At 60.0% G+C, this 23,166-nt stretch overlaps 2 protein-coding genes across 8 annotated transcripts in view; one reads left to right on the top strand and one right to left on the bottom strand.

Moving 5' to 3' along the window:
- Positions 1–180: 180 nt before the first annotated feature.
- On the top strand, positions 181–16,945 carry GRIN2C (glutamate ionotropic receptor NMDA type subunit 2C). 5 transcript variants are annotated; one of them, XM_074343644.1, is made up of 13 exons: positions 181–385; positions 5,468–5,626; positions 7,705–8,303; positions 8,632–8,746; positions 9,862–10,073; positions 10,230–10,395; positions 10,747–10,900; positions 11,986–12,111; positions 12,368–12,597; positions 12,964–13,124; positions 13,630–13,817; positions 14,746–14,978; positions 15,434–16,945. In XM_074343644.1, exons 1-13 carry the CDS (start codon positions 323–325, stop codon positions 16,532–16,534), a joined length of 3,507 nt encoding a protein of 1,168 aa, XP_074199745.1. In that variant the 5' UTR covers positions 181–322; the 3' UTR covers positions 16,535–16,945. The 5 variants fall into 5 exon arrangements, with proteins under 5 accessions (XP_074199745.1, XP_074199744.1, XP_074199746.1 ...); XM_074343643.1 differs by having other exon boundaries at positions 5,213–5,626; XM_074343645.1 differs by lacking the exon at positions 181–385 and adding an exon at positions 15,151–15,264 and having other exon boundaries at positions 436–5,626; positions 15,434–15,573.
- A 618-nt stretch (positions 16,946–17,563) lies between these two features.
- TMEM104 (transmembrane protein 104) overlaps positions 17,564–23,166 on the bottom strand; it is a 52,250-nt gene continuing 46,647 nt past the window's right edge. For all 3 annotated transcript variants that reach the window (XM_074343646.1, XM_010950803.3, XM_074343647.1), the window contains one exon: positions 17,564–22,346. In XM_074343646.1, the coding sequence (XP_074199747.1) occupies positions 21,586–22,346 (761 nt within the window). In that variant the 3' untranslated portion in view covers positions 17,564–21,585. The remainder of the gene's footprint in view (positions 22,347–23,166) is intronic.

The raw sequence follows: 23,166 nt of genomic DNA, 5'->3' as shown, positions 1-23,166 counted from the left end.
GCCGGCCGAGGCGGGCCGGGGCGGGGCGGAGGCGGCAGGCCCCGGTGGGGCGGGCCCGCGCGGGCGGCGGCGAGCGCTTCGCCACAGCCGGCTGGCTGGCTGGCCCCGGGAGCCGGAGGCACGGCGTGCAGCGCAGCCCGGGACGGAGCCGGGCGCCTAGCGGGCCACGGGAGGGGCGCGGGGCGCGGGGCGCGGGGCGCGGGGGCGGGCCCGGCCCAGCCCGCCAGGCCGCGCCACGGGCACTGGCCCCGCGGCGCCCGGGCTCAGGCGCCCGCCGAGCTAGGACAGAGCGCGCCAGAGCGCGGAGCCGAGGCGGCGGGACATGCTCCGCGCGGGTGGCGGCCGGCGCGGGCTCTGGGCGCGGGCGCAGCGCCCCTTCCCCTCGGTGAGTGGCAGGCGGCGAGCCGGGGGCGTCAACTTGGCCAACTTGGGGCTGGGCTCAGGCGACGCGCGGGCAAGGACGACGGAGACAGAGGCGGGACACCGGGGAGAGTCTGGCTGGAGCAGGGAGCCCGAGGAGGGGGGCGGTCGGGGGACCGAGACTCTCGGGGTCCCTGCCTGGGGTTTGGACCGGGGCGGGCGGAGAGGAGGTGAGGAAGAGAGGCCCAGGTGACAGGCGCGCGGCGGACGCGAGGGAAGGACGCGGGCGAGGCGCCCAAGACATTCGTCTCCCGGGTCGCCGAGCCCTCCAGCTCCTTCTCCCGGCGCCGCGGCACCGCAGGGGAGGGGGCGGTGCGGGACGCGGGAGTCTGGGCTGCCGGCCCCGCAACTGTTGCTGCTGGAAGCCGGGCGGGGTGGGGAGGGAGCGGGGCTGTGAGCTGGGGCCCTGGCTGGGTTCGCCAGAGAGAAGGGAGCTGGAGAGGACATGGGGCAGAGAGGACGAAGAGGGGTTGTCGGTGGTTCCCGAAGCCCAGCCCCCTGCTCCCGGAGGTTTGCTGAGCACCTACTGCGCACATCTGCCTTCACACCCCTGCCCCTTCACCCGCCGTGAGTCCCCCCAGGTCCTCCCCTCCTAGCTCTTCCTTTTCAACGCCGCCCCGCATAACGCTCCCTCCTCTGACCTCAGGGAATCAGCCTGGGCTCCACCCGTTGGTGGGATCTTACCAAACGCTGACCTCACTCCCAAGCGGACCCAGGCTCCGAGGATGGGAAAGGACGGGTGGGCAAAGAGGACCCGGGACAGCCGTGAGCCCCTGTGCTCTGGGCCCTGGCTGCCGCACCAGCGGGTTGCTCTGGTCTGCTGGGTCTTCCATCAGGATCCCCGACGGCGGGGAAGGGAAACCTCGAGTATCCTGCTGCGGAAGGCCGTTCGTGCCTAGGCCTAAGCGCGCAGGGCCAGGGCCATGAGAAGTCAAAGGCAGCCAGCAGCTAAAAAATCCCAAAGGGTGCATACCACGACACATCCAGAAGTCCTGCTGGGTGAGTGAAGGGGGAATTCTCACTGGACCCTGAGCTCACTCCACTGGCCCTAGCCCTGCTCACCCGATGGGACTTCTGGCTCGGTCCCCAGCCCTCTGATGGTGACACTGCCCTGGCTGGGTCCTGACCCTGGCCATGGTGGAAACTGAGGAAAGGAACTTGGAGGGGACCAAGTAGGCTCTATTTCGGAGCCCGTCTAGTTTCTGGCTGTGCAAATAGGTTGGGAGCCTGCTTCAAATAGACTCCATACTAGAAACTCGAATAGCATCGTTAAAGGGATCGGGTAAGCCGGGAACCAAACTCCCGACTCCTGGGTTCGCCCTAGGGCAGGCCCGGGGTGGTACCTTCCCACAGCCCCGCCTGCCAGGCGAGCTCCGCAACCCCTACCCGCGGGGCTTGAGGTGGCGACCAACTTGGGGCAGTGGGGAAGGGGACCTAGGAGCCAGAACGCTCGCAGCGGGTAGCCGCGAGGCGAGGGGCGCGGAGTGCGTGGTGCCCAGCTTGGCCGCCAGGAGGCGTGGCGCGGGTCCCGGCGCCCGGAGTCGCCGCTGCCGCCGCCGCCGCATCGCGAGTGTCCTTGAGCCGCGGGTGATGGTGGCTTTCGCCGCTCGCGCCCCCTCCTCCCTCGGGGGGAGCCTGATGCCACGTTCCCTATGAATTATTTATCGCTGGCCTAAAAATACCCCGAACTTCACAGCCCAAGTGTAAGAGATTCCCCCGGGGGGTCCGGGGCGGAATCAGCGGGGAGGGGGGAGTTAGTCTTGGAGGAGGGAGACCTCGGTGCCCGCGCCAGTAGGGGCGTGATGGAGAGGTGGTCGTCTCCCCTGACGCCTGGGTTCGGGTTTTAGCTCGGCAAAAGGGGGGGAGGGAAGCCCGACGGCAAAGCAGAGGCCGCTCACTCGGAGGGAAGTGGATCCAGAGGAGCCGCGGAGCCTGGGTCCCTCGGCTCCCCGGAGGTGGCGCGGCTGGTGGGTGGGGCCGACTCTTGGGACCGAGGCTCCTGGCCTGGGAGAGAGGATATCCGTCAGATGTCTGGAGTGTGAGTCTGTGTGCATGTCCGTGTGTGGGAGCCTGCCTGAGATTGGGGGAGCACATGGAGATGCTCAGGCGGTTCAAAGTGATGCTGAGTGTTCTGGAAGACTGACCACTGTTACCCTTCCCCTGGACCCTTTTTGGGGTCCGGATATTCATCAAATATTAACAACCCGTTTGTGAAAGGGGTGGACCCCAAGTGGGTGGGCAGAGATCTCTAGAGACAATAGTCCAGTGTGGGTCGGGGGCATCTTGGGCTGGCAAATACCTGCCACGGGGCAAAATGAGGGAAACCGTGGCAGAGGAGCTCCCCAACCCAGGAGAAGTGGGGGTGTGGGGTGGGGGGAAGAAGGGCAACCAGCCTAGAGCCAGACCCAGACCTTCTGTCTTGTCACCCGTGTTTCCAGAGCCTGGAAGGACTAAGGTAGGTGCTCTGTGGGAGGAGGATTGAGGTTGGGCTCTGGAAATTCTGGAATTTGTTGGGTAGACAAGACAGAGGTGGTGGGAAGAGGGCATTCTAGCCTGAGGGAACAGCAGAGCAAAAGCCTAGAGGCGAGGACAGTAGGGTCATCCCTAGGTGGCAGGAGTGTGGGGTCCACGGAGGGGAGGACAGTTGGTTGGGATCAGGGTGTGTGGGGCTCTGTCCATGAGACCCAATGTCTGGACTTAATTTGTGGGCACCAGGGAGCAGCTGTGCTGTTCGAGGAGGGGTGCAGTGGCCAGACGAATGTTTCAGGCCAGTGGGGCCTCCCCTCCTGCCTTGTGCAGGAGGCTGGACACCATGTGGTGCTAAGATTCTGGAGTCTACATCTCTTTGAATCTGCCCGTTGCTATTTTAAATTCACAGACTTGCCTGATTGGGACCCCTCCCTTCAGAGGCATCCTGTGATCAGTTTCTGTGAGAGGCAAGACCTGCCTCAACTTTCCTCCTCAACTCCTGTCCTGGAGGACACCTTCCAATCAGAGGGAGTCTCTGGGGACAGCACCCCCTTGGAGCTGAGGGAGGACCTGGGTTCTTCATCTAGAGCCACGTTGTCCAAAAGAAACCAAATGAGAGCTCATGTAGACACATTAGAAAAAGTAAAAAGAAAGGTGAAATGAATTCTAAGGCTGTACTGTGTTTAGCTCAGTGTATCTTAAATGTTCTTTTGACATGTAATCCATAAAAAATATTAATGAGATGTTTTCTTTTTTGAATACTATGTTATCAATAGCCAGTGTGTATTTGACACGACATGCCTCAATTCTAACGACACACATCTGAGTGCCCGATAGTCACACGTGACTGGAGGCTGCTGTATTGGACAGCAGAGACCTGGACCTCAGAGCTGGGAGGCAGAGGTGGGGGAAGCTTTGGGCTTCCCAGAGGGTGGGGAACCTACAGGGACGGGCAGGGATGAGCACAGAGAGGCCTTGCCAAGGGCAGACAAGCATGGCAGTGCCCTTTTCAGGTGTAATTTGAAATCTCTGGTTGGAGGTAGCTGCGGGCACAGCACGCTCAGGCTCACACACAAGACGCACATGCGTCTCCAGGCTGACATTCAAAGTCAGTGTACTAAGAAATCATACACAGGGGGAATTTCAAGGGCACAAAAATGAGTATGGTATTCTCTCCCCTGCCAAAAATCCTGTCTTCTTATCCTGAATTAAACCAGGCCCAGCCTGGTCACACTTTGTCTCTTCCCTGTTCAAAAGTTTTGTCGGGGATGTGATGGAGATGGAGAGAGGGCAAAGCTGTGGCTGATGGCCAGCTGGGAGGGAGAATTGCATCCGTGGGTACCACTCACTGGCGTGGCTATCGGTCCCAGTCCAAAGCAATGATTCTCGTTTAGCAGGGATACACGTCAGGCCCTTGGGTTATGGTAAAAAAAAAAAAAAAAAAACAACAACAAAAAACCCCCTCATATCAGTGATGGCCTAGGGAGGCAGCTCATGTGTGAGATACCTCCGGGTTTCAGGTGACTCTGAGCCCTGAACAAATCAACTGTGTCACATGCCTGCTGTAGAAGAGCTGCTACTTATTGAGGCAACGGGGGTAGGGTAGGGATGTCCAGTGCCCAGGAAGAGCCATGCAGGGTTATTGCAGAGCAGGGTCCTCGGAGATGTTAGGTTCAGTTTATGATGGAGAAGGGTGCGTGTGTGTGTGTGTGTGTGTGTGTGTGTGTGTGTGTGTGTGTTACAAGAGCTGCCTGCCTCCCCCTGGCTGTGGGGCTGTCACCTGTAGGATAAGGATGCTGAGAACAGGGGGAAGCCCTCACACCATTGTGAAGTAGGTCCTGTGATTGTTGCAGGCAAGAAAACATGGCTCAGAGAGGCTAAGCAACTTCCCAAGATCACACAGTTAGTACGTGGCAGAACTGGGACTTGAACTCAAGTCTCTCCAACTCAAATCCATGCACTTGGCACCAGATTAGCATTTGCTGTGTACCTTCCTGAGGCAGAACCCAGATGGATGAGTTTCCAAACATGGTGTTCAACCATAAAATGGAAGGAATGAGCACCTAGTCTGGCATGTTCTTCCCAGCCCCTGCCCTCTGGGCTGCACTTGGACACTCAGCTAACCTCTGTCTCTTTCTCTTTGTCTGTCTGTGTCTGTCTGTCTCCCCCTCTCTCTGCCTCTCTTTGTGGTGGGAGGTTCCCCCTCTTCTCTTTCATCCTCTGGATGTGTGTCCCTCTGACTCTGGCCTTTGTCTCCTCTCTGCCACTCTTTCCTCTCTGTCCCTCTGCCTCCCTCCCCATGCCTATCCTGGTCTCTCCACAGGACCCTCCGGTGGACATGGGTGGGGCCCTGGGGCCAGCCTTGCTGCTTACCTCACTCCTTGGTGCCTGGGCAGGGCCGGGCCCTGGGCAGGGTGAGCAGGCTGTGACAGTGGCCGTGGTGTTTGGCAGCTTGGGGCCATCGCAGGCCCAGGCCCGTATCCGCCTCACCCCCCAGAGCTTCCTGGACCTGCCCCTGGAGATCCAACCACTCACCGTGGGGGTCAACAACACCAACCCCAGTAGTCTTCTCACCCAGATCTGTGGGCTTCTGGGTGCTGCCCGCGTCCATGGCATCGTCTTTGAGGACAACGTCGGCACTGAGGCCGTGGCCCAGATCCTGGACTTCATCTCCTCCCAGACCCACGTGCCTATCCTCAGCATCAGTGGGGGCTCTGCCGTGGTCCTCACCCCTAAGGTGCCTGTTCAAAATCATGTCCCTCGTCCCTGGAGCCTAGAGCCAGGCTGGGGCTGGGGGAGTGGGGCTGAGTCTGGGCCAGGGAGACACTCAGGTCCTGGGAAGCTGGGACTGGGTGGGATCAGCAAGGAGGTGGGGGCTGAGGGAGACATGGATGAGGGAGGAGAAGGCTGTGGGAATGATGTTCCCATGTTTTAGAAGAAAAACTTTCTGGGCTGCTTTGACATTCATGTCTGGATGAGGGCTGGGCAAACCCACCTCTGGTTCTGGGGGCAACCCTGGCTCACCTTCTCCCTGTTTCTCTGGCCTTCCTTGGTCAGGATCCGGATCCAGGGGCAAAGGGACAGGCTGGGATCTGATGTAGTTGACCGGCAGGGGAGAGCATCCCGGGACAGGTCACTGCCCAAGGCCTGGGGGTGGCAGGCCCTTGCAGAGCTTGCCGTCCTGTGGGGAGAAAGTTCCAAACACACTGCTGCCATCACAGGTGGGATAAGCATCCCGAAGGAAGATCACAGGATGCCATGCCACAAGGGAGTCTAACAGGACCCCCTGTGGGTCAGTGGTTGATCAGAGAAAGGGTCTTAAGAAATATATCGAAGCTGAGACCTGGAAGGTGAGGGAGAGTTGACAAGGTGTGTGTGTGTGTACGGAGTCGGGGTGAGGGTTCCAGGTAGAGGGGGCAGGTGGTGTGAATGCCCAGAGGTGGGGAGGAGCTTGGAGTTTCTGAGGGACAGAGAGAAGCCTGAAGAAGGTGGTGGGGTCCCAACCACATAGGAAGATATTTGGGTTTTACCCTAAGTAAGTGGGGAGCTGAGGAAGGTGTTGAGAGGAGAGACTGATCTGATTTGCATTTCTTTTATGATTTTTTTTGTTGTAGGGAATTTTGAGCAGACACAATGGTAGACAATTATAATTCCATGTACCCCTATCCACCCCAGGCTGAGCATGCCTCATCCTTACCCCCACCCACTTCCCCCTCATCTGTATTATTTTGAAGCAAAGCCCAGACATATTTATATCATTCATAAATACTTCAGTTCACATCTCTAGATGATAGGGCTTTAAAAATAATAAAACCACCATACATCATCACGTCTAAAAAATAATAAAAATTCCTTAATCTCATAAAATACCCAGGCAGTGCTCAAATTTTCCCCATTGTCTCATAAATGTCATAAATGTTTATTTTTAAGTCGGTTGGCTTGAATCAGGAACCAAATTAGGTTCCCACATGGCGATTGGTTGACAGGACTTCTGAGTCTCAGTCTCTAGACTCCTTCTCCATCTCTTTTTTCCCCTTGCTGTTTGTTTGTTGAAGGAACTGGGTTACTTGTCCTGTAGGGTTTTCTTGGAGTTGCTTTTAAAAAAAGATTGGGACCGTCAGAGTGTGGTGAAATCTTGGAGGGCCCGCAGTGGCAGCAGGGAACCCACAGTTAGGAGAGGATTGTGCTAGCTCAGGCTCCAACTGGCAGCGAGTGCCCTGGGCATTTGTGGTGGCAGAGGCAGTGGAGAGGCTGAACTTTCTCATTCCCAGGGCTCCCCGGAGGATAGTGATTTCCCAGTTACCTTGGGGCCTGACATTAGCTCTCAGCACAGTGGTTCTCCACCCTCATTAGTGCTTTAGAAAAATGCAGACGCCCAGAGTTCCATCTCAGAGATTTCCATTCAGTAGGTCTGGGCTAGCGGTTTCAAGAGCCACGTGAAGAGCTTGTTGAAATACAGATTCCTGGGCGACATACTCAGAGATTCTCATCCAGTAGTGCAATGCGCCCGAGAATTTGCATTTCCTCAAGCTCCCAGGTGACGCTGCTACTGCTGGTTTTCGGTCCAGCATTGGTTAGGTGGGGGTCGAGCACGCATATTTTAAAAAGCTCTCCAGGTGATTCTAATGGGCGGCAGGGGCTGGGAACCACGTCCATGGCAGGAGGGAGAGAGGGTGTGGCGAGACAGGGGTTCCCGGGACGCCTAGCATCTTCCGACTCAAAGGAGTGTGGGGGTTGACTAGGGAGCAGAAGTTGGGGCGGGGCGGAACTCGGCTCGCCCCGCCCCGCTGATGCCCCGCCCCCTCCCGCCCCCAGGAACCGGGCTCCGCCTTCCTGCAGCTGGGCGTGTCCCTGGAGCAGCAGCTGCAGGTGCTGTTCAAGGTGCTGGAGGAGTACGACTGGAGCGCGTTCGCCGTGATCACCAGCCTGCACCCGGGCCACGCGCTCTTCCTCGAGGGCGTGCGCGCCGTCGCCGACGCCAGCTACCTGGGCTGGCGGCTGCTGGACGTGCTCACGCTGGAGCTGGGCCCTGGAGGGACGCGCGCGCGCACCCAGCGCCTGCTGCGCCAGCTCGACGCCCCCGTGCTGGTGGCCTACTGCTCCCGCGAGGAGGCGGAGGTGCTCTTCGCCGAGGCGGCGCAGGCCGGCCTGGTGGGGCCCGGGCACGTGTGGCTGGTGCCCAACCTGGCGCTGGGTAGCACCGACACGCCGCCTGCCGCCTTCCCCGTGGGCCTCATCAGCGTCGTCACTGAGAGCTGGCGCCTCAGCCTGCGCCAGAAGGTCCGCGACGGCGTGGCCATCCTGGCCCTGGGCGCCCATGGCTACCGGCGCCAGTATGGCGCCCTGCCCACCCCGGCTGGGGACTGCCGCGGCCACCCCGGGCGCATCAGCCCTGCCCGGGAGGCCTTCTACAGGTGTGCACCTGCCCAGGGCATGGAAGTGAGGGGGGCGCTTCAGGGAACTTGGCGGCAGTGAGCTTGGGCTTGCTGGCCACACCTCCCAACTAGCTGTGTGTCTGGGGCCAAGTTACCTCCCCTCTCTGGGCCTTAGTTTCTTCATCTGAGAAAAGAGCCTGGTAGGCTCTGGTGGTGAGGATCTCAGAGGTCAACACAGGGAAACACAGGACAATAAGTACACAAAAGCTACCTGTTGGTGGTGGTGATGAGGCAGAAGGTGGGGGAGGGGCGTCTTGGTAGGGCTGCAGGCTTGGCTAAGGGGACACTGGCTTCTCCTCCCTCACAGGCATCTACTGAATGTCACATGGGAGGGCCGGGACTTCTCCTTCAGCCCTGGTGGGTACCTGGTCCAGCCCACCATGGTGGTGATCGCCCTCAACCGGCACCGCCTGTGGGAGATGGTGAGAAGGGGGTGAGCCCAGGGGCCCTTGGTATCCTCTCCTTTTGTCCCCACCTATTGTCCCACAGCCGAGAGTCCCTACTGTCCCTCATCCAGCCCCTCATCCTTCAGGTCTCAGCTGAAACATCTCCACTGAGAAGCCTTCCAGGCCCCCCAGGGTGGGTGAGGCACCTCTGCTCAGGGCTCCCACAACACCCCGGCCTCCCTCCGCTGTAGAATTTACCAAGCACTCTTGTTACATTGTCCTGCCCCAGGAGGGGTAACCCACAGCTGTGCTGGCTAGATGGCCATGTTAACTAGTAGAATTTGGGATCAGTGCTTGAGAAGAAATGTTTGCAAAGCATTACGGGAGTAGAAAAGAAGGGCAGAAATTTATTCTGCCTTTAAAGGAGGAAACTGGGGAAGGCTTCACAGAAGTTGGGACATTTGGGCTGTGCTATGGAGGGTTGAATAGGAGCCCACCAGGAAGGGATACTAGCCTGGTATTGACAGAAGGGAAGGAGGGCTTGGGATATTTTTTGTTTGGTTGGTTTGGGGGTTGTTGGGGAGGGGAGGTAATTAGGTTTATTTATTTATTTACTTATTTTTTTTTCAATGGAGGTACTGGGGATTGAACCCAGGACCCCGCTCATGCTAAGCACACACTCTGCCACTGAGCTCTACCCTCCCCCGTGGGGCATTTTTTAAGCGATGTGTTTGGAGGTGTGGAAACTGGGAAAGGAGGGTGGGGTGGTGGAGAGAAGCTGGACCTGAGTGTGAAGAGCCTTGAGTGCTGGGCTGAGAACTTGATATGAAAGTTGGGGGAATGAGTGTGGTGAGACAGGCTCAGGTCTGGGCTTTAGCTGGACGCTGTGGGCCAGCAGCAGTGTGGAGGCTGGACTGGAAAGCACAGGGACCAGAGGCCAGGGGAAGCTGCAGAGAGCTTCCCTTCTGGCCTTGCCCTGACTCTCCTGTTCTCCAAATGCTCCCGCCCCAGGTCCTGCTCCGACTGTTCCCAGCAACCCCAGGTGAGGGAGGGGGATTCTTGTCCCTGCCAGGCCCCGCCTAGAAGCCTCACCTACAGGGTTGGGGTAGTAAGGCGGAAGGTCCCAGGCTGAGACTGGTCACCCTCTGCAGGTGGGGCGCTGGGACCACGGCATCCTCCACATGAAGTACCCAGTGTGGCCTCGCTACGGTGCCTCCTTGCAGCCCGTGGTGGACAGCCGACATCTGACAGTGGCCACGCTGGAAGAGCGACCCTTTGTCATCGTGGAGAGCCCTGACCCTGGCACAGGTGGCTGCGTGCCCAACACCGTGCCCTGCCGCCGGCAGAGCAACCACACCTTCAGGTCCGTGAGAACACAAAGGAGGCCTGGTGTGAGCCGTGTGCTGCCCTGTGATGGCAGGCGTTGAGTGTGTCTTATGCTTGTTCCTGGGGGTGGGGGTCCAGCTGCCAGGCTGGGAGGAGTGGCTGGCTCTGATTTCTGGTGGTCTCTTGGCGGCAGCAGTGGTGACGCGGCCCCTTACACCAAGCTTTGCTGTAAGGGCTTCTGCATCGACATCCTCAAGAAGCTGGCCAAAGCGGTCAAGTTCTCCTATGACCTGTACCTGGTGACCAATGGCAAACACGGCAAGAGGGTGCGCGGCGTGTGGAACGGCATGATTGGGGAGGTAGGCCCGCCCCCAGTCCCCTTGAGCCCACCTGCCTGCCCCTCTCCAGGCTGCCCGGGGCCCCACACATCCGTCAGCCACTCCCAGCTGTTCCTTAGGTGTTTCCTCCTGGGCTGGTGATCAGTCAGGGTGGGACCCAGGCCCAGCTCCTCAGGGTCCCCCAGGGGGCAGGGGGTCTGGGCTGTCACCAGTGATGACCCCTGGGGTGGTCAGAATGGAAAGTGGAGCTCTGCTTGACCCCAGGTGGGAACAGCTAACTCAGCTGGTAGGTGCTGGGAGAGGGGCGTGGTGGGGAGAGGGGAGTGTTCCAGCCTCAGGGAGCCCCTCCTCCAATTGACGCCTGGCCCCCAGGTGTACTACAAGCGGGCAGACATGGCCATCGGCTCCCTCACCATCAACGAGGAGCGCTCCGAGATCGTGGACTTCTCTGTGCCCTTTGTGGAGACAGGCATCAGCGTGATGGTGGCTCGCAGCAACGGCACCGTCTCCCCATCGGCCTTCCTGGGTGCGGCTTGGGGTGGGCAGGGATGGTGCAGAGGGGCCCATGAAGTGGCTGTGTGGAGCATGGGTGGAGATGGGAAGCTTGGGGTGGGCCCTCAGAGGGCAAGCACAGCAGCCTTGGAGGTTGCCCAGAAGCCTGGGCTATAGGTGAATAGAATGGACTGTTCTGTCCTGAGCCTGGGTGTTGGGTCAGGGTTGGGGAGGCGGGGAATGGGATAAAAGGGACAGAAAAACCAGGAAGGCAGGCTGGCTTCAGGAGGTGCCTCGTGGCTGGGACATTGGAACAAAGGGAGAAGATCCAAGAAGAGGTGGAGGGGCCAAACCAGAGCCTGGGAAGCTGGGCTAGTTTCTGACTTGATTAGGAATTCAGCATTTCTTGGGCAGCTTCCTTGTGCCAGGCCCTGTGCTGGGTGCTGGGATCCAGCCATAGTCCTGGCCTTCCCAGGGCGCCCCGTCAGGGGGTCAGGTGGGACTTGCAGTGTGGGGCCCCAGTTTCTGTGTCAGTAGGATGAGGAGTAAGACTTGACTTCAGAGCTGATTCCAGGCAGAATGAGCAGCTCATCGATGCTGGGCCAGGCAGGGGAGTTCCAGGACAGGAGTGTGTTCAGTCATGCTGGTGACGAGGGAGGAGAGGAGAGCAGAGAAAATCCCTTGAGCTTGCTGACAGTGGCTTTGGGGGATCAGGCTCGGGGGCGGGGGATAGAAGGGCTTGCAGGCAGGGGGATAGGAGGGGAAAGGGAGGGAGCATGGGGTGCAGATCCTCTTTTGTGAAAGGAAGCTGTGGGAAGAGAGAAAATGAGAGCAGTGAAGACTGGAGTCAAAGGGAGGTTTCCTAGGGTGGGTGGTGAGACCCTGTCCCAGGGTGGACGGGAGAGGGGAGCCCGAGGATGCTGGGGAGCTTGAACTCCCTGGGGGGTGGAGTCTCCCATGGGGCTCCGCTGCTCTGAGAGTCAGCGACCACTCGGCTCAGTCCGTGGGGTCGATGGCCCAGCTTTGACCACATGGACCCACCTGTCTGCACTCAGCTCTCCGGGTTGCAGGTGGGAGGGGCCGCGTTGAGGCCTCTGAGCCCCTTCCCTCTGTTCCCAGAGCCCTACAGCCCCTCGGTGTGGGTGATGATGTTTGTCATGTGCCTCACCGTGGTGGCCATCACTGTCTTCATGTTTGAGTACTTCAGCCCTGTCAGCTACAGCCAGAACCTCACCAGTGGCAAGAGTAAGCTCCCCCTGGGGCTGGGGCTGGGGCAGGGGGGAGGGGGGAGGGCTGGCCTTCAGGCTACATGCTGGAGGCCAAGCAGAGAGAGAGGGAGGGAGGGAGAAACAGGGTGACTTGTCCTGGGGTGGGGATGGCCAAGGATGGGGTCCCCACCCAGGACAGAGTGGAGACAGGAGCCATGGAATCGGGTGGGCTGAGACCTGAGCCCCTCTGTGCTGGGCAAGAGGAGCCTCAGTGTCCACACTCTCTCCCCCAGAATCTGGGGGCCCGTCTTTCACCATCGGCAAGTCTGTGTGGCTGCTGTGGGCACTGGTCTTCAACAACTCGGTGCCCATCGAGAACCCCCGGGGCACCACCAGCAAGATCATGGTCCTGGTCTGGGCCTTCTTCGCCGTCATCTTCCTCGCCAGCTACACCGCCAACCTGGCCGCCTTCATGATCCAGGAGCAGTACATCGACACTGTGTCTGGCCTCAGTGATAAGAAGGTTCTGGAGCCATGGCTGTTGGAGGCTGGGGGGATGCTGCAGGCAGGGGCAGGCCTTGGGTGGGACAGGAGAGAGTTGGAATCAGTGGAATTGGAACTGGTGGTGGGAGCAGAAAGAGGCTGAGGAGCCTGGTGAGGAGGGGGCTGGGCACAGAGGGGTAGAGAGATGGCTCAGGTTCACTGACTAAGTGGCCTTGCGTAGGTCTCTCCCTGTCCCCACCTCCGTTTCCCCATTTGTAAAACGCAGGCGGTCTCTAAGGCCATTCTGCTCTCTATGCGAGTCCAGACCGCTGGGTGGGGGCTGGGGGTGTTGGTGCCTGGAAGGTTGGAGGAAGGCTTATGAATGGCGGCTGTTCTCTGCCCGCAGTTTCAGCGGCCTCATGATCAGTACCCACCTTTCCGCTTTGGCACGGTGCCCAACGGCAGCACGGAGCGGAACATCCGCAGCAACTACCGGGACATGCACACCCACATGGTCAAGTTCAACCAGCGCTCAGTGGAGGATGCGCTTACCAGCCTCAAGATGGGGTGGGTCCGCAGTCCTGCACCCACCCTCTGACTGTCTACCCACATGTCTCCCCGAGAGACCCAAGGTGGGGACAGTGAGACTGGGTTGCCCTGTAGGACTCCCGGGGAGGAGGTCTTGGGGCAGAGTGAAGCCTGAAGCAAAAATAGACCCCCACCAGGGCTCAGAGATGCAGCTGTGATATTGACCAGGGGTCAGCCTTGCCCTGAGGTGTTGGCTGTGACCGTCTTAGGGTCTTCAGGGGTCTGGAGGGGCTGGGCAGAGAGGGTGTGTCCTCTGGGGCAGAGAGTCCCCTGGCCTCTCTGAGGAGAGAGTAGGTGGGGTCCCCGAGTTCTGGGAGGGGTCTTCTCTGCATCCAGGACCCAAGGGAACCAGAGAAGGCTCCACCTATCCATCCCTCCTGGGCAGTGCCCAGTGGGCTCACGTGGCCCAGACCCCTGTCGGGCCCCAGGTTTGGTGCCCTGCACCCCGTATGACCCCTGGCCTGAGGGCTCAGCCTGTCCCCAGGAAGCTGGATGCCTTCATCTACGATGCCGCCGTCCTCAACTACATGGCGGGCAAGGACGAGGGCTGCAAGCTGGTCACCATTGGCTCTGGCAAGGTCTTTGCCACCACCGGCTATGGCATCGCCATGCAGAAGGACTCCCACTGGAAGCGGGCCATAGACCTGGCGCTCCTGCAGTTCCTGGGGGACGGTGGGTGCTGCTGCTGGTGGGGGCTGGGGTGGGTCCAGGGTGGGCCACAGAGCCCGTGGCTGGAACAGCTGCCCAATGGCTGGTCAGCATCTCCACCACTGTTGTCTGAGTGCCCAGGGCCAGTGGGCAGGGAGAGGTCTCTGGAGGTGCAGTGGCTGGTAGTGGGTATTAGAAGTAGCTGGATGGAGACCTGGTGAAGGGATAGGTTTGCTGGGAGGGAGTAAGAAATAGAGTTGGGGAGCCCCTGCAGGACGGGAAGACAGGAAGGAGCTCAGGCCACACAGTGGGGGTTGGGGGCATCTGAACTCCTTTATTTTTCCCCAGGACCCCTTTCCTCCATTTCTATCTTGAGATGGCCTGGGGTAGTACCAAGGGCCAGCCTCATCCCAGAGCTGGGACCCAGGCATACCTTGGTAGCAGGGGCTCACATGTATGAGTGGTCCAGTGGGCCTGCCCCAAGACCCACAGAGAGCTTTGACCGTGAAGTCACATCCCCACTAGATAACTGGTTTCCCATCAGTGCCACAGAACAATGCAAGTGATGATAGTGAAGCTCCTTGCACTCCTCGGGGGCCTAGGCCTTTTATCTCTGTGTGCCCAGCTCCATGCTAGGCATGTAGGTGATCAATACATGTTTGACGAATGAGGGAATCATAAAATTTACCCAGTCAACAAACTTTTACTGGGCATGTGGCATGTAGGCATGTGGGAGGTGGGTGTGTCAAAGGCTGGCTTTGCCCCCTCCCGGCTCCCACTCTGCTCTTCTTCCTTCCTACTCATTGACCACCCTCCCATCCCCTGGCGTCGGGCTGGATCCCTGTGTGGTCCTACCAGGAAGTGGTACCCTGGCCCCAGATCTCTCCTCACTCCAGGCTTGAGTGAGTACTGTGAGGGTCCTTTCTAAGCCAGGTGTGCCCCCACCCCCCAGGGGAGACTCAGAAGCTGGAGACGGTGTGGCTCTCTGGGATCTGCCAGAATGAGAAGAATGAGGTCATGAGCAGTAAGCTGGACATCGACAACATGGCCGGCGTCTTCTACATGCTGCTTGTGGCCATGGGGCTGGCCCTGCTGGTCTTCGCCTGGGAACACCTGGTCTACTGGAAGCTGCGCCACTCGGTGCCCAACACATCCCGGCTGGACTTCCTGCTGGCTTTCAGCAGGGTGGGTGCCCACCCTACCCTAGACAGGCTCTGGCTCCAGGGGCACAAACCCAGCTAGCTAAGTCAGAGGTGGCCATGGCCCCAATTACGGATGTAAAAACTGAGGTCTGGAGAGGTGGCATGGGCTGCCACCATCACACAGCAGATGAGAAGCAGAGCCCTTCTCTAAACAGGCTGGACGGGACTTTGGAGCCAGGCTGACCAGGGTTCAAATCCTCACTGCCATTTACAGGCTGAATGACTTTAGGAGAAGGAGTTAACCTCCTGGAACCTCAGAGAACTCCTCTGTAAGCTCTCCCAACTGCACAGTTCCTGGCACATAGTAGGCACTTAACAAATGTTAGCTGCTTCCTGGAACTTAGAGATGCCTGGGCTGATGCTTCCCAACGGGGCGGGGAGGTGGGCGGTCGCGGAGGGGAGGGCGCTGCTCACACACGTCTCCTCCCTGCTGCCCAGGGCATCTACAGCTGCTTCAGCGGGGTGCAGAGCCTGGCCAGCCCCGCGAGGCAGCCCAGCCCAGACCTCACGGCCGGCTCGGCCCAGGCCAGCGTGCTCAAGATGCTGCAGGCGGCGCGAGACATGGTGACCACGGCAGGCGTGAGCAGCTCCCTGGACCGCGCCACGCGCACCATCGAGAGCTGGGGGGGCGGCCGCCGTGCGCCCCCGCCACCCGCCTGCCCCAGTGCGCGGCCGCCCACCCCCAGACCGCCCCCCGAGCCGAGCACCACGGGCTGCGGGCCGCCAGGCTGGGGCCGCGCCGCGCTGGGGCGCAGGGCCTCGCAGCCCCCGGGCCGTCCCCCGACGCCCGGGCCCTCCCTGCCCGACGTCTCACGGGTGTCGGGCCAGCCGGCCTGGGAGGCACCTCGGCAGGTGCGGGCGGGGCGCTTCGGGCGGCACCTCTGGGCTTCCGAGCGGCGCGCGCTCCCAGAGCGACCCCTGTCGCCCGAGCGCTGCCACTACAGCTCCTTCCCTCGAGCAGACCGGTTGAGGCGTCCCTTCCTCCCGTTCTTCCCGGAGCCCCCAGAGCCCGAGGACCTGCCGCTGCTCGGGCCGGAGCAGCTGGCCCGGCGGGAGGCCCTCCTGTGCGCGGCCTGGGCCCGGGGGTCGCGCCCACGCCACGCTTCTCTTCCCAGCTCGGTGGCCGCGGTCTTTGTTCGGCCCAGCTCGGGGCCCGCCGGGTGTGCCCGACCCACCTGCGGGCGGTTGGCGCAGGCGCAGCGGATGAGGCTGCCGTCCTACCGGGAGGCCTGCCAGGAGGGGGTGTGGGCAGGGGGCCCCGCCTGGCCGCACAGACAGCACACCTGCCTCCATGCCCATGCCCACCTGCCGCTTTGCTGGAGGTCTGTCTGCCCTCACCTCCCACCCTGTGCCAAACACGGCCCCTGGCTCTCTGGGGCTTGCGGATCTCTGGGGCACAGGGGCAGGACCCTGGGGCTGAGCACACGCTACAGGGACAGTGGGGGGCTGGAAGAGGACAGCAGGGTGGCTTGTGGGATGCACGGCTTCCCCCGACCTTGCACCTGGAGGAGGATCTCCAGCTTGGAGTCAGAAGTGTGAGGTGTCAGCTACTCTGGTTCCTGGTCAGCTGGATTCTCTGCCTGGCACTGCCAGCATTAGGGGGCAGATGGGCTTGGGCTTTTCTGGCTTCTGCAGTGAAATCCTGGCAACCCAGGGACAGATGATGTCTTCCACGGTCAGTTCAGCGACCTCAGCAGCCTCAGGTCCTGGTGTGGGCTGGACTTTTGCTGTCTTCTTATGCAAGGCCCTTCCCACCTGGCCTAAAGTCACAGGGAGCAGTGGGGTCTCCCAGCTCTGCTGTGAGCGGGTCCCTGGTCATGGCTCCTGGGGGCTTGGGCATGGGAGCATGGAGGCTGGAACTTGGGGTTGGGGCAGGGCGCTCCTACTCCTTGTTCCACCTGGCTGGAGTTTCTTCTCAGAGTGTTGGGACATTAAACAAACCTTTTACAACTCACTGGTCCTGGCTGCCTCATTCTGCATCCTTGGAGGGGATACACAGCCTGTAGGCAATAGGAGCATCATGGGAGTATCCCAGGTGAGGTGTCTGCCTAGGGCTCCCTTTAGGGAAGTATCCAGGAGGTGAGGCTGAGGACTCTGGGCAGCAGAAGCCCCTTGATATTCAGTGCCAACTCCCGCCCACCCTGATGCCGAATGTGACAGATGTGTTCAGCACAGGGGCTCTGGTGGTGATGGATAGAGTACATCCTTCAGTCTCCTTGAAGAGAAAGGCTCATGCCAGGGACTGTGTGTATCCTGCCCTGCCAGGGGCCCCCATGAGTACGTGACAATGTCACGGTAGAAACAGCAGAGGGAGGTCTGTTGCGGGGAACCTGCTGGGCTCTTCTGGGCCCTGGTGCATTCACTCTGTGGTGGATGTGCAGGGCTCAGACTGTCTTCTGGGGTCAGCACAGCTTAGCCTCACTGGTGCCGGGACTCCTTGGGAGGGAAGGAGCCTCAGGTCAGAGAATCTGTCCCACATCTCAATTCTCTGTCCTCCCTTTGGGGCTACCAGCCGCACCTCCTTTCTCTGTCACGTGCCATTGGCTGTAAACCATTTTAAAAGATGGCTCTTCCTTACCATTTTTAATGTCTTCACATTAAAAGACATTGGTTACATGTATCCCCACAGTGACTGTGAAGCAAGCATGCACTCACACTTCCATTCATTCTGCAAAAACAGTGAGCATGATTGGTACTGTCAGAACCTTTTCTAACTGTGAGCATGTGCAGCCTGGGGCCTTGCGGTTCTTGACCATTTGGGTGAAGCAGGGCAGAAACTAACTCCATGCAGTAGAGAGGAGGTCGGGAGGGCAGTGCTGGATGCCCAGAGCTCTTTCCCACACAGCTCCTTGCTGGCTCCCTGGAAGCTGGGTCTCCTCTCCAGTCTCCAAATACTCCACTTCGGGGATTGGGGCCATGAAAACTGGAAGATTTTGTTTGGTTTTAGGAATGAGAGCAGCTGAAGTGGTAGAGTGGGGAAATTTCTAATACCTCTCCATTCCTGGCTGGAGAGCCTAGGTACACTGAGAGAATGGGTAGTTCTTGTCCATTACAGTCAATTTCATGTTTCTGCCCTGGATTTTCATGGGTCCAGGTCCAGGATCGGGGGGCTCCACAACAGATGTTGAATGTGAGTCTAGGTGAGTGCTAGAGGCCAGTGCTGAGGAAGGGAGCTTAACCTTGGTGGCAGTCGCTGGTGATGAGAGGGTTAACTCTTGCCCACCAGCCCCTGGACCTAACCTATCCTGCTGCCCAGTCTGGGTCTGAGTGCAGCTCTGGGTGGAAGGCTGCAGCAGGTGAGGCTGGGAGGAGTTGTGAGATCCAGGCTGCTCTCTGCTCACTGCCCAAGATCATTAATAACCAAGAACTGGAAAGATAATTAAAAGCCACATGTGGAGCTAAACCTGCTGCTGGCTGGCTCTAAGATGGGGCCAATCCTGCTCCTGGGGCCAGGCTCTTGGCCGCCTTGCTCCTTCTCTAGGAGTGTATTCTGGCCAGTGGAGGCAGGAAGGATGCCTCCTCCAGTTTTGGAGCTGCGATGCCCTCTGCCCCTCTGCAGGAGGACCAACGAAGGGTCCTGTATTACCAAGGGGAGGGCAGAAAGCCTGGCAGGGGAGGAGGGAGCAGCTATGTTGGAGAGTGAATTGAGGCTCTAGATAGTCAATCATCATAAACAAGGGCATGACTGCGTAGCAAAGAGAAGGCTGAACCCAGACACCAGACCCAACTGCTGTTTTTTTTTTTTCTCTTTTGGGAGGCTACAGGAAGAGAGAGGCCTTTAGTCACCAGTCTCAGCAACAGAAATTCTATCTTACCCTGTTCCGTCCTGCTGCTGCCATCACTGTTTCTCCCTCTGTCTTTCCTGTGCAGCTCAGGGTTCACACCACCTTTTTCCTGGGGCCTGTGTGTGGGGAGGGGGCGCAGAGGTGCCTGCTGCCCACCTCCCACCACTCAGCAGTGCCTCCCAGCCTGTCACCTGACATCTGCCCCATCCCTAAGCCCGCAGCTGCCTCTCTGGCCTCAGGTGAGGGCACAGCCAGGAGCTGCTGGCACAATGGCACGTGCGCATCGGCAGGGGACGAGACAGAGACCGCTGACTCCCACCTTGACCTGGCCTGCCCTCGGGACCCGTCTGGGGCAGAGCGGGTGAATGGCATTGGGCAAAGGCTGCTGAGTTTGCGTTCTCCTCCACAGTGACGCTTGTACCTGGGCCAGGCTGGGCTGGCGCCCCACTACTGACAACAGGGCCCATCTGTAGAATGGAAACCATAACCCAACTTGCCCACCTCTCCAGGCTGATGTAAAAACTCACAGTCAAACAAGCTGGATGGGCAAGGTATCACCTGGGGAATGTCTAGCTCTCAGGGTCCTCAGTCCTCTCCCCTTAGCCCCAACTCCCCCACCCCCACGGCTATCAGCAGTAGAGAGGAAGGCCACCCCAGCTGACTTTCAGCAGGACAGACAGCAGGTGAACACCAAGGAGCAAAGGAATCCAGACTGTGGCAGGGGTGGGGGCCCCGGTTTGCCATCAGTGACATGGTCACCGCCAGCCAATTCCTTCCAGGACTGGGGCTGCTCAGCTCAAGAGGTGGAGGGGAATGCAGCCATCCGACTCCACTGCTGTGTGACTCCAGATTGTCACATAAATCAACCTGGGCTTTACGCTGCTAATAAATTTGTGTCCAAAATTTGGTTTGGAGCCTGAGGTGGCAGGATGATTTAATTTGCTTTGTCCTTAAGCAAGAAGGGATGTAATTGGAGAAGGGTAGGTACAGATGTTTTGAGCTCTCAGCAAACAGCCAGGCTGCTCCAGGGAGGGGCTGAGCTACAGGGGGCGGGGCCACTGCGGAGGCCTCCCGGCTCCGCCCACCCTGGGGTGAGTTTCCCTAGGAAGCAGCCACGACGGCAGATGGGGAAGGGGCGTCTTTCTTTGACGAGGATGGAAAACAATTGCTGGGGATAAGCTGTGAGAAGTGAAGACGTGTGACCACAGTGAGAAAGCTGATCGCGGCCACTTATGACACGAGATTCGCACAGGCTGGGGCTGCCAGGGGCCAGAGGGGAGGGGCTGGCGGCGCCACCAGACGCCCCTTGTTCTTGCGAATCCCTTGTCCCCCTCCCTGTTCCCTGAGGCCCCAGGAGACCTGGCGTCCTCGCTCTGTCCAAAGTTCAAAGACGGTGGGATGCAGTGGGGAGGCCGCAGAGGTTCCCCGGAGGGTTGAGCAAGGCACTGAAATCAAAAGAGGGTTGGGGAGGGGCCTGAGACCCCACCCCAGAGGGGCAGCTCCTGGTCAGGCTGCTCTGGGATCCAGGACAGGCAGGGTTAGGCCCAGGGCTTGGGGTCACACCAGGGAGGGCCAGGAGGGGCCCCCAGGTCCTGAAGCAGAAGGCACATTGAAAATGCAGAGTTCATTAGAGTCACCTGTTTCCCAGGAAGGCTGGCCCAGCAGGTATGCGCATGATTGTGAGGGGGAGGGAACCAGAGGAGCTGGTGAGGGGCCCTGGAACCTGACCCTCCTTCCACGGGAATGGTGGCCAGTGCCCCATCTCACCCCACAGCACCCAAGTGACGTGGAGTATGTGAACGCTGAGCACCCACAGCCTGGCTTGAGAGGGAGCCAGTTAAGTGTTGGAGTGGGAGCAGGGACGGCAGGGACAGGGGGCAGACCTGACCTCTCACACAGTGGGAACCAGGGCCTACATGCCCAAGGTGATCCCAAGCTACTGTGGTGACAGATGGGGAGAGCTCCCGTCTGGTGGGCCTTATACGCTGCCCCCTGCACTGCAGGAGGCCCCAGGGACCCCAGTCAGAAGGGCAGAGGATCCCTTTCAGGGGTCACAAGCTCTGGGCTTTAATCCCTAGGCACGGGCTGCTGTGTCACTAACGGAAGGGCTACTCCCGCCCGCTGCTCCAGAGACACCACAGCACCCACAGCAGGGAACTCACAGCTCTGGCCTGGGGACCCTGGTACTGATTAGCACTTCCTGTCCTTGTCATCAGTGGCCAGGCACTCCCCCAGGAGAGGCACTTGGCACCTCCAGGCCTGGCGGGAAGGTGAGCCCTGCCACTAGCAGTCCTGGTGGGAGGAGGGCGAGGGCTGGGGTTGCCCTAATGTAGTAGATTTCCCAGACAAGGATGCGGGAGGAACTGGGAGGGGGCGGTGGCGGTGGGGGAACATGTGTCTGGTATAAATAGTGGCAGTGCCAGCACTGCGTCTCCACTGTGCAGGGGGAGGAGCCCGCCTGGGGTGGTGGGCGGGTGTGAAAGCAGAGGAATCCATTCCAGTAACCAGTCCGAGCAATAATCTGGGAGCAGCCGCGTGCCTGGGTTGTGGGACTCGGCTGGCCAGGGGGGCAGCCCCACGTAGGAGGACCCGGAGGAGGGTGACCCCGGCGAGTGAGGCAAGGTGCAGACTGTGTGGAGTCCTGGGTGGGGAGAAGAGCCCCAGCTGGGGGAGTGGAGGGTCCCTTCCAAGAACCTGGGCCTTGCCTGCCCCAGGGAGACCTGGGAGGCAACTAGCTCTTGGCTTTGCCGGCAGGGAGGACGGAGTGGGACCCTCACCTCTCTTGTCACCAGACATGTCCTGCCATCAGAGCTTGGTCTCGCTGAGGACGATGTTGGCGGTGACAAATAAGAAGCAGGAGAAAGCCCAGAGCAGCACAAAGCCCACCCAGAAGGTGTGGCGGAAAGGGGACCTGTGCTTGTTGATGGTCCCGAAGCCAAAGGCCAGCTGTGTGTCCCTGCGGCAGAGGTACACCAGGAAGGCGGGGATGACGTACTGGATGCCTGTGCCCGCATAGGCCCCGGTGATGCCCACCAGCGACTCCAGGTCGTGCGTGCAGAAGGCCACCAGCACAGGGGGCAGCAAGGTGATGGTGGGGAACACCACACGGTCCACCACCCAGGGGTACGTGCCACCCTCGCGGTGGAAGAGCGTCTTCCAGTTGTTGCGGAGGGTCACGGCGATGATGGGGAAGTTGGTGCTGATGGTGAAGACGGGGAAGAGGCCCAGGAAGAAGCGCACAGCGGCCAGGCCCACGATGTCGCAGCGCGCAAAGTTGAGGGTGTACATGTCCAGGAGGCTGTCTCCTCGGAAGCAGAAGATGGCGGTGAAGGAGAGGAGGCCGTAGAAGGCCAGGATCAGCACGTAGTCCAGGAAGACGAGGCGCGTGAGGTGGCGCTTGGAGGAGACGGGGGTGACGAGGGACGGCAGGGAGTGCTGGCACATGAAGGAGTAGACGCACACCCCGAACAGGTTCCGGACGCCGGAGAAGTCGGCCAGGGGCGGGTGCCCCTCCCCACGCCCGTGCCCGATGCGGACCAGGGCCAGCACAATCATGATGGCAAAAGCTGGAAAACAGGAGGGGAGTCAGCTGGCGGAGGAGGAAGCAGCCCTACCGGGGACGGTTTCTGGCCTGGGGGTGTCTGCCGAGGGACTGGAGCCCCAGGGAAAGAATGACTCAATTTGTGTCACCCTGAGGGTCATCTTCTGGGTCACAGCAGTGGCTGCTGATCTCAGGGACATCTGGTTCACCCCCCGCCCCCCGCAGGTAAAGGAACATGTCTCTGGGGGTGGGGGATGGGGGGTGGCAGGAGGACAGCGCGGGGGCGATCAGCAGAGTAGCCCTGCGCTGTCTTCTCAGAGCAGCTCAGGCTCCCGGCCAGGACCTGCCAGCTCCCTTGTCGGCCCCAGGGGCTCTCTCACGGGGCTTTGCCAGCTTCCTGGCACCGAGCAGGTCTGGCGCAGGACTCTGGCCGCTCTCCCTCCTTTTAAAGGATGTGTGTGTGAGGAGCGGGCGTGGGGAGAGTGGAGAGGTAAGAGGCACAGAGCACTTGGGAGGGGGTGTCCTCCTGGGCCAGGGCAGCTGCTGGAGACAGCTGAGGAGAGACGGGGAAGCATGCCGGCAGCTCTGAGTAGAGGCGGGCGCTCAGGGGCCCACACCAGGCAGGGACGTTCCCATAGTCACTCGAGGTCACTCAAGGGAAGAAATGGCACCAAAGACCAATGCTGGAAGAGAGGAGCTGAATTCTCTGCGCTGCCGGTGCCAACAGCACGTGGCTCCCTTCTCCTAGGCCTGCTGGCACAGGTAGGGGACAGGGAGTGACTCTGACCCGAGTTCGCTGCAGAAGCGGAAGGGGACCTGTGATTCTATCTGTTCACACAGTGCTC

Source organism: Camelus bactrianus, chromosome 16, assembly GCF_048773025.1.
Source record: "Camelus bactrianus isolate YW-2024 breed Bactrian camel chromosome 16, ASM4877302v1, whole genome shotgun sequence".
In the NCBI taxonomy this organism is placed as follows: Eukaryota; Metazoa; Chordata; class Mammalia; order Artiodactyla; family Camelidae; genus Camelus; species Camelus bactrianus.
Note: the sequence above shows the minus strand (reverse complement) of the source record. Positions and strands in the feature narration are given on the sequence as shown.

Bases quoted from the DNA above. Each gene is read 5' to 3' on its own strand.
- GRIN2C (XM_074343641.1), top strand. From the start codon at position 5,114: ATGTGTGTCCCTCTGACTCTGGCCTTTGTCTCCTCTCTGCCACTCTTT. The intron at 5,627-7,704 runs GTGCCTGTTCAA...TCCCGCCCCCAG, and splicing joins CCGTGGTCCTCACCCCTAAG to GAACCGGGCTCCGCCTTCCT. The intron at 14,979-15,433 runs GTGGGTGCCCAC...CCTGCTGCCCAG, and splicing joins TCCTGCTGGCTTTCAGCAGG to GGCATCTACAGCTGCTTCAG.